The sequence below is a fragment of the Haliotis cracherodii genome, unplaced genomic scaffold (genome assembly GCF_022045235.1).
Source record: "Haliotis cracherodii isolate W230 unplaced genomic scaffold, xgHalCrac1.p SCAF_11, whole genome shotgun sequence".
NCBI classification, from domain to species: Eukaryota; Metazoa; Mollusca; class Gastropoda; order Lepetellida; family Haliotidae; genus Haliotis; species Haliotis cracherodii.
The window spans coordinates 29,235,642-29,246,113 of record NW_027266266.1 but is presented as its reverse complement, the minus strand read 5'-3'; the positions used below and the strand labels follow the sequence as shown (position 1 = coordinate 29,246,113).

Sequence of the window (10,472 nt, the reverse complement as noted above, 5' to 3'; positions counted from 1 at the left end):
CATTTAGGTAGTTTGTTATTCTTTGAGATATTGGGGTAAGTAAGGGGTGTTTACGAGCTAGAGCTTGGTTTTTGGGGCTGATATTTTGGTTTATTAGGCTGTCATGTGTGTATGTTTCATCAATTATATGTAGGTATGATCGCCGATAATGAAGTAATTAGCCAGTAACACTTTGGCCCGTTTGGCCCGGCCCGGCCCGACCCGGCCCGACTTTTAGGCAATCCCAAACCAATCAACCTTGGCGTTGCCCGGACGCTCTCGGGCGTGTTTTCGGACTGGTGGTGAGCATGGTTAACTGATTGGCATCCAACTCCAGCTTGATAACTAGAAGGTGTTATCTTTAAAGTTTCCTTTTCTTACTGTGACTATGGTTGTTTGTATTAAAGACTTTATAAGCACATTGTGCAGCAGCACAACATTCCGTTACGCGAAAACGCTAAACCACGTTTCTGATTATGACCTAATTCTTGGTCAACCCCGCGAAAACGCCCTCCTCAAAGAGATGTAAGGGAATTAACTCTCATTTCGCGACCTTCGAGAAAGACGTAAGGTTGTTGTTATTATGACATTATTGAAAAAGGTCATGAACGCGGATATATGTCGCATTTGGAACCATTGTGGACAACTACACCGGTAATTTAGTTTATTTTCTATTTGTAAGATTGCTTCCAAATAATTTTCACGTCAGCTGTGATAGATCTAGCCTAATTCAATATTTTTACACGCTTGCATTCCAGAGTGCGAAATTAGCTTTCAATCACTGATTATAACTGATTGTTTTGATGAGTTTGATTATATCTGCCAATGTTAATGGTCAAATGAATTAAGGAAATCAAGGGACATTTGAGTTGTGATTAAAGATAAACAGATAAACAATGTACTTCCATACTAGACGATGATAATACATATGGTTTAGATCTATGGGTTATGATTTCAAGGGAATTATGATATTGATAAAGTTTTGTATACGTCTACGAAAGACTATTTTATTAGATTATTAGTTAAGACTAGATCTATGTTGGACCTTTTGGTGCCACGGGACCATATATGGTCCTTCCCTTTCCACACCCTCTTAGTGCCACAGGACCATATATGGTCCCGTGAAAATGTCCCTTTTCAACTGTGAATTAAGATGTCAAACACTGAGTGCACAAACACAAAATTGTAACCATTATCATCCTAAGCATGTCAGCTTTAACATCGTATATGTCATATTTTATACGGTGCTACGGATTGCAAAATATGGTGAGATTAATAAAGTGGTTACCGAGCTTCTCAATCTTTTTCTGCCATATTGAACTTCAAGGGAATGACGGCGATTTTTTTATTATGCATCCATGTCACATATATTATCAGACAGCCAATTTGAAAAAGAAATCTGATCAGAGTGATCAGAAAGCTTTACTTGGCCCCACTGTAAAGTTAATGGTGTAAGAGTACAAACGTTTAGTCCGCAACAGAAGTTTTTTGTTCAAGTATTGCATATGTTAATCGACTGTGTCATGGCGAATTAGCACGGCGCTAGAGACGAAATGACAGTGCAAATTTTTTTTCTGTTTCTGATGCTGATTTACGGAAAATATTCAAATTGGGGATGTGGAAAGATAGCTGTGATAATTAATATTAAGGTGGTAGAGTCTAAAGTGTATATCTATGGGCAGGAAGTTCATGATCAAAATGTAAACATTGAATGGGCAAGCCGGAAGTGATCGACAGGGCACGTTCGCATCATATCTGTGCCGTGATATCTTGTCTACCGGTTGTCCTACATGCTTGCACGTTTAGACAAATAACTGCTACTTTTTTCATACGAAATGACTAAGAGTCATGTGTGATTGCTCAAACTACCCGATCGTGTGAATGACTTGCCCTAACTGTTTCACATTTTGTCGCAAAAGGACATTTCAAAAGTTTGGCCACGACATCTAACGTGAGTCAACGCCAAATTGTAAACAAATTGTGTTAAGGTCGGTTTCACATATGGTAGCTCTACCCCCGTTTCTGACGATGGTACATGCGATACACACGTAATACAACTATTGAAAACATCAACATAACTTCTGAAATGATGACAGCAGTACCTTTTAGCATTTGGGTTCACCACTTATGGATATGATGTGCTGTAATTTTTTTTGTAAAGTAATGTTTTTGTAAAGTAAAGCTTTTGATTTGTTTTTCCTTTCATTGAAACTGTGATAATGGTGATTTGCTGAAATAGTTTTTTCTGTGAGTCTAATGTACACATGCTGTGATTGTACAAGATAAATGATAACCAATCGTGTATGTATATATTATCAAATACACATTATAAATCTCCTCAGAAAATGTAATATTTTTTTTTATTACATGCTAATTTTTCTAACATTGTGCCATGGATATTAGATCTAATAAATATTAGATTTACAAATTAATGATGGGGACAGTACTCTCAATTAACACATTGCATCTATTGCAATTCTTCAACTCTTATTTGATATGTTATCTAAAATGTCAGGAATGAGTAAACACTTTATTTGTTTTTGTTCAATGACGTTACAATCTTCAATTTTATTTGTGTAGGCTAATAGATGGTTGGTGATTTCATGCTGCTGTAAATTTGTTGTCTGGACAGGTGCGCGTGATTTGACCGTGTGTGTTGTGACACGGATGACGTCACCTCAAACAACTGATCTAATATTGTGGTGGTAATAAAGGATACACAGGTTTCAGTTTCCTAATAATAATATTCTCTTTGACTGAACTAGAAAGTAGATCTAATACACCAACGAGTGAATGAGACCATTTATCACTTGACTAACACTGTTAGAATATTTGGCAGTTTTCTAATTTTGGTATGTTGACATGCTGTTTGAAGGCTTGATATTCGAAGAAAATAATGGTAGAATTTAGTAAGCATTCTGGTCACTTTCTCAAATTCGAACAAGTTTCCTTTCTGAGCTAAATACTCTCTGAGGACCTTCACCGCTCTCAAAGTAGATCGTTTGGTATTTTCAGCATCTTTTTTGTCCAATATAACGCCATGACCTTTGATTGATAGATCAGCAGTCAGCTTTATTACTGGCTGCAGACGGCATGTTTTTCCTGTTAGCATTATCACGCACAGGGGTCGCCACAAAAGGAGACACCTGAAGGCTGAATGTCGAGGGATACCCTAGTCCTATTTTGTGTAACTCAAGTCAGTATCGTTAATTATCAGGTATGGGAAGGAGTTAATATGCATTTCTATAGGCTCATGTGACCACCAAGCCAATGAAAAAATGGTAAATGTCTCCATTATATAATAAACAGTTTTAATTCTCAAGATCTTCACATTCTAAATATTGTGTTCTACTCGCATTATATGATTGATCCATGTATACTGATGGATTAGGTGATGTGAAATCCGGTATGTTTATTTTTTTATTTTATTTTTTTGTTAGGTAGGTGCTTCTATGGTATAGTTCACTGAATTTATATACTTGTAGTAGCCGAAATGATACTTTGTTTATCATGTTTATGTTGAAAAATTGTAATAGTATGGAAATGTTAGAAAATGATAGTGGTCTGTAAATAATCCAGTCTGGAGCAGACAATCCAGTGGAGGATTGTTCCAAAGTTGAGGCTCAATTGTTCTGAATGCTTGGCAGCCATAGGTTTTGAGTTTGTACTCAAAACAACATACCATTGGCAGGGATACAGGTCTTTCATCCTTGTTACATATTGCTTTTGCATGAGGTTTTAGCTCACCAGACTGAATGTCAAGTGAGCGCGCGTCTGGCTGTCTGTCTGTCACTTTTTCATTTTTGACATTTCCTCTGAAACTACTATGCCTACTATGAATGAACCAAGTCAGTCTAAAATTTGCTCACAAACATTCTGAAAATATTTTATCCATTACTCAGCCTTTTCTGCATGTGCTATTATGAAATTAATAATATGCAGCAACATATGTTTTATTTGGAATAATATAAAATTTCCTTTTGGCATATTTTGATTTTTGAACCAGTTTCGATCTTTCACTTTCATGTACCCCTGTACATCTCCTTGGAAACCACATGGCCTCTGAAGCTGAAACATTGCATCAATGATATTAGCTATGGGGTCAATAAAAAGTGCCAATTCGACTTAAAACATGGACGCCATTGATATGGCTATTAATCGGCCATCTTTTTTCAAAAGGTATTGAAATGTGTCATAGATGTAGTTTGTAGTGGGGACTAAGGATGTTGTGCATTTTGACCTTGATCCAACACTTACAGCTTAACAGTTGTTGTCACCAACGTGAAAATGCTATCATGAAAAATCATTGTAGATGTAAAATTAGGAAGCCTTGTCTTAGACTCCATCGCGCACTAGCCTGCCACCATGTTTCATCAAACTATCAGCATTCATTGTTGAGCAATGCCAAAATGTAGGTTTTCGCATATGGTTGCAATGGAAATTTGATAACTGTGTCAGTTACCAATGGTCAGTTAAAGCAAAACTGCCATTGTATTGCTTCGGCCATCAAAGAAAAGTTTGGGTTCAGTCTCTTTGAGTAAGTATAAAAGCATAAATGCTGTCAACCTATTTTTGGGAGTACTCTATTTGAGAAGGTGCGAAAGGTCAAATCATAATTTTGTAATCTGAAAATTGGAAGCAATGTTGGAGTCATAAAAATATTACTATGGATGATTTGCATGCAGTGGTTACATGATGTATTTTATTGATACTGATGAATTCAAATGATTATTGGTTCATTTTATGTATTATCTTTTACTCCAATTCAATGCCTGTTTCCACCAAGACATCATCAGACCAGATAGCACTTTCTTATTGACACAGGTAAACTGGACGGGCCTGGTGCTTTGTTTATTTTGCTGCCTAATTTGGTTGGCCGGACTGATGGTACTTTCTCATTAGAGTTTTTTATGTAGTAGACGAGTGTTTCATCAAATGGAAATTGTCTTCAGAATGGACATCTTTGGTGGGATGTTATGAATTTTATCTTTTAGGAAATGACAGAGTCCATTCCTGACTGATACCCAAAAGATCTGAAAGATTGAGGCTCAACAGAATGTGATGCTGATAGAATTGACCCGAATTGGTTATGTATATAGTTCCTTCAAGTTGGAAAGTCAACCAAATTGACAAGGTCAGAGTTCACATGGCAGTGAGTGAAACTGGTCAGAGACGGCTTCCTGTAGGATAACTTGAACAAATATGGACGGATTAAGAGTAATAATATTTTTGAACAATATTACTTGTTATCAAAGTACAGATTAAATGCATATCATAAACATGTCCTTACGTAAATGTGTGTTGGTGAAATTGATGAATATTTACATGATTGATGAGATAATAAAAAGTAACCAAAAAGAATAGGTTGATAACTCATGTAATGTTTCCCTCAGGGAACCAAATATTGTTTACCAAGTAGGAGATATACATGAAAATACTGTATACTATCGAATTATTTGTTCTCCTTTCAGCTCTTCAAGAATGCAATAGAGGGTTAAACTGATGTAGTCCACTGGTATACATTTTTCAAGATACATAATGACCTCCTCAAATAGTGGTGGTCAGAGAACAGGGACAGGGGAGAAAGGCACAAAAGTATTTGACCCAACTCAAACACTTGAACGTTCTCAGTCTGATGCAATCCTCGGTATTCCAAAAGTGGCAGTGAAAAAGCGCACCCTTGAAGTGTCGCTGTCAGCAGATAGTGCTGAAGAAAAAAATGATAAAGAAGGGAGAGTGTCTGAAAGCTCTAAGGTGTACTTCAATCTGTCAGAGGTTGGACCAGAAAAGCAATTTGTTGAGAGCAAGGACTTAAAGATACGTTTGAAACTCACCCCAGCTTTAGAACCTATTCTCCAAGAGGCTGAAGATGACACAGTCCAGGGAGAGATTTACCAAGACAGGCTGCTGCTCACTTGTGGCAGTGATACATTTGTTCCAGCATCACCAGATAGTGATGATTTTGGAAATGGTGGGTCTTTCTATGCCAAGTATCCTCTTCGCTTTCCACATGGATCATCTTTGAACAATTACCGCCACAATCTCAAGCTGAGTTATCAGACGCTGTCACAGAAACTGGAGGGCTATATTAATGATTTGAAAAGTTGTGATCTATGTACCCAGTGTGCCATTTTAGTTCAAATTTTAGATGTAGTGAAGGAGGCATGGGACACCCCGGTGTATGGTCGTGATCTAGCATATGGGCTTTGTGATATAATACGTATGGAGGGCCTGCTGGATAGACTAGTATACAATTGTGCCTCTCCTGCGAGGGATCTCCTTTCTGCTTCAGCCAACCTGCTGGAACAGGTGATGTCCACCAAGAACAGAGAGCGAGTTGCCAAAATTGGTTTAATTATTATTGTCAAAATGACAAAGTCCGCTGTTGGAGACAATATTATAGCCAAAGCTACAACAGGTATTCTGGAAAATCTGTTCAAACTGTCTGAAGACACCTGCTCTAAAGTGATTACTCTTGGAGGACTTGATGTAATTCTACATTGGTGCCGTTGTAGTGACAATCAAATTTTGAGAAGATGTGCCAAAGCACTTGCAAACTTATCTCTCTTTGGGGGTGCTGAAAATCAAGAGGAAATGGCAAAAAGACGTGTTCCTGAATGGCTGTTTCCTCTTGCCTTCAATCAAGACAACAGTGTGAGATACTATGCATGTCTAGCAATCTCTGCCTTGGTAGCCAACAAAGAGCTGGAAGCAGCTGTACTGAAATCAGGCACTCTGGACCTTGTCTTGCCCTTTATCAATAGCAACAAACCATCTGTATTTGCTCAGAGTGATCTTACACACAAACAAGGTCGAGACAAAATTTGGCTAAAACACCTCATTCCTTTGTTGTTCAGTAGACGACAGGAGGCTCAAGCATTGGCTGCCTTCCACTTTGCAATGGAAGCAACTATCAAAGCTGAACAGGGTAGGCAAGAGGTAGGTTCAGGCTTTACGAATGTAAATGCTATGCTTAATTGCTTTTATTAGCACACCTGACAGAAAGTAAGGTAAGCTTCAGTCATGGCCTCTTTGTCCATCGTCCTTTGTTAATCTTGAGGCAGTTATGTTCTATTGTTCGTCATCCATGGTTATCTCCCACAACAAAGTGGTTTTGCTTGCAGTGTGTAGTTACTTTAGGCTGTTACATAGAGATTTCTACACGAGTGTCTGTCAGATACCATTGATCTTACAACGAGTTGATTCAAAATGTATCTAACGAGCGAAAGCGAGTTAGGTGCGCTTTGTAACAACTTGTTGTAAGATCAATGGTATCTGAGAGGCACGAGTGCAGTAATCTGTTTCTGACACACCCTAAAATCGCACCTTTTTAGCATCAAACTGATGCTTTTTGTCTATTCTCATGATTGCAGTAGCGCATTAATACATAACACCACTGTCATAAGTGACGTCATCCTATATATTACTTACTGCTCATAAATAATGTGACCCTACACAAAAAGGTTTCCGCCATATCTGTAGATTATCAAGGCGATGGTAATGCAAACTAGACAAAATCAAAGAACACTCTGGGTGCCAAGTAAAAAAATTACACCTCAAAGAAATGACCAAATACGTACAACAATGTTTACTTCCGTATGCCCTCACTACCGGTGACCGACTTTTACAAAATGGCGTGTTAACTGACAACAGTGTGCAGGATTTCCAGAGAAGGATTTTCGTTGACTGAGGGATCATATATACATAAATGTGTCAAGTAAGTAATCAGAAACATTCTGACAATCTGCATACTGTTATTTGTTTGCAATGTTTTCCAATGTGCCAATGAGAATTAGTCAGAAATACAGATAAAGAGTACTGTCGTCGTTGTGCGTGATTTAGTGTCAGTCATGGTGTCACACAGGACGGAAAGCTTAACGGCTTCTGTTGAATTTACCACATCGTTGTAATGTATTATGTAATGTGTATTTCCATAATTAGAGCAACGATACTCTTCCCACTAATATTCTCAGACGCGTAATGTATGCAACAATTAGACAAAAGTACCTCTAACAATTAATGCTACACAACAAGTACAGTTTTCGTTTCCATGCCTAATTTATTTCGCATAGTTTCATCTAGATAATTTGCATGGTGACAAAGACCATTTGTCATTTGTTTCTATGTATGAGGAATTCAGGGATGCATGTATAGCAGCTGAGTTTGAAATATACGTGATCAAATAGGCGTCTCATAACCCGCATTTTGTAAACACAATCCAATATGGGGGAACGTACACTTCGGCATTCGTGTATGCATATTTTCCAAAACATTCTAAACGATTCTAGGCTTATCAGCTACGTTGCAGAATTGTCATTAGTGATTTGATACCCGTGATCACTAAAATGCTATTTTGCTACTTTAATTATTCAAGTAAATATCTGATATTTAGATTTGTTATGTATTTTGAATTTTATTCAACTTCAAAGTGAGGTTTGAAGATGAGGGACATATGTGTCGCTGTGGCATCCAGGGGGTTTACACTCTGAAAAACGATAACGTTGACATAACAACAGATAATGTAACTGATAATAATAACAAACAAACTCGAGGACAAGTTTGTTTATTTTTATTATTAATAAAATCTACACTGTCCTGTTGTTCAATCCAGACGTTGGTGAACATTCGACTGAAGCACGAGCAACTTATGAATGACTTTCACTAAGGATAGTAGTCAGATGATGATCACCAAGGAGTAGCCAATCACGGGCCTGGAATTCGATCTCACACATATGTTACCAGTTATCTCAAATGGGTTTCTCACCCACTGGTGTGTAAGAAAATGGTGATACCATGTGATTCTGGTTGATGAGGTGCTGGCAGGATGTTGGGATAAAACAGTCCTGTTCTCTGTTATTGGTCACTACGATCTTGTGATGTGAATGACTTCTGTTAGTTTTCTGATGGTATTGGAAGTCAGGCCCTGTCCAACAAAACAGCTTAAGCGCTATGGTGATCTCAGTTGTAAGATTTTAACCTTTGGCCTCAGTTAAGCTTGTCATACCTTTCCATGAAACAACTTTAAGCTAAGGTAGCCTTAGTTATGATCGACCCGTAAGATCCGGGGTAGAATAGGTCTTCAGCAACCCATGCTTGTAAAAGATGGCTATGCTTGTCGTAAGAGGCGATTAACGGGATCAGGTGGTCAGGCTCACTGACTTGGTTGATACATGTCATCGTATTAAAATTGCGTGGATCGATGCTCATGATGTCAATAACTGGTTTGTCTGGTCCAGACTCGATTCTTTACAAACCACCGTCATATAGCTGGAATATTGCTGAGTTAAACAACAAACAAACAAACTTAGTTATGATCAAAACCTTAATTCAACCTAGTCTTTACGTCACTAAGGTTATTACTTTCACTTGAAACAATATGGCGACAGTTCTGCTTTTGTGCGAAGAAGTTGAAAGAATCGCATTAAATCAGATCTTAGTTCTCACTACCGCTAAACAAAGATCAGAGGACATCCCATTACGGGCCATGTCAGACCGACCTTACGCAAACTTTGACCGAATAATAGAGTGACCAATCAGAAGGCAGCTTTCTTGTGATTTACGGCACTAATTTCAAATTGGCGTCTACTCTTCGAAACATATTTTGACAAATTCGCGATTACATATTTGAAACCTGAACAAAAGAACATTCTGGTAAGGCTAATAGCTGGTCTAGGTTGTATGGATTCAGTTGTTAAACCCCTAACTATCGTTTGGAATACCACAGATTAAAGAGTTGGAGGTTGCTTGATTAGAAATCACATTGCGACTGTCACTTTCATAATCTGGTAAGCGGCGCTCTGATTGGTCGGATGAAAGATCGTTCTAACGTGACCCCTAATGGGATATCTTCAGATCTATGTTTAGCGGTTTGCGAGAACTAAGGTCTGATTTTAATGAGATTTGCGTAAACATGGTACATGGGAAAGAGGGGATTCCTTTCCAAGTGGGGCGATTTACTCAGGGTAAAACTAGCCTGTCTTGTCGTAGGATTCACCTGTAACAATGGTAACTGAGGTAGACACAAGTGCTCTGAAACCACCCTCTGTTCCAAATGCTGGCCCTGGTTTTTCTTGTATCTGCTCTGTATATATGAGGGCATGGGTGAGGTTATGGATCAGGTCATGGATCAAGCATGATTAACTACATCAGCACCAACTGACTATTCCTTTGGTTCCAACTTCTATTCTAGTTCCCCTCAAACAGTCATGATAGATAAAGCTCTTGTCTTCCTAACTATTAGCGCCCAAAGTCTTGAAAACCCATGGACCTAGTCTCCTTCAGACCTCCACATTGGCAGATAGATGTAACTGGCATGTTTTCCAAGATGATAATCTTTGTAGTGATCAATTCCCAGAAATTCAGGTGAAACCTCTATGGTCATGTAAAGGCTAATTTGGTTGAAATTTCCTCTTTATATGGGGAATATATCACTCTTGACTTGATCAATGATGATATTGATATCTCAATGGAAATATTACTACACTGATAGTTGA

The 10,472-nt window shown here is 38.2% G+C and overlaps 1 protein-coding gene across 6 annotated transcripts in view; it reads left to right on the top strand.

Moving 5' to 3' along the window:
- The first annotated feature begins 546 nt into the window (after positions 1–546).
- LOC139456407 (NAD(+) hydrolase sarm1-like) overlaps positions 547–10,472 on the top strand; it is a 47,575-nt gene continuing 37,649 nt past the window's right edge. For 3 of the 6 annotated variants that reach the window (XR_011652531.1, XR_011652532.1, XM_071238105.1), the window contains exons 1-3: positions 547–633; positions 4,974–5,196; positions 5,451–6,918. Coding sequence is in view for 4 of the 6 variants with exons in the window: in XM_071238105.1 (XP_071094206.1) it covers positions 5,518–6,918 (1,401 nt within the window). In the remaining 2 variants the exon portion in view is untranslated. The remainder of the gene's footprint in view (positions 634–4,973; positions 5,197–5,450; positions 6,919–10,472) is intronic. The other 3 variants (XM_071238108.1, XM_071238107.1, XM_071238109.1) reach the window with 3 other exon arrangements.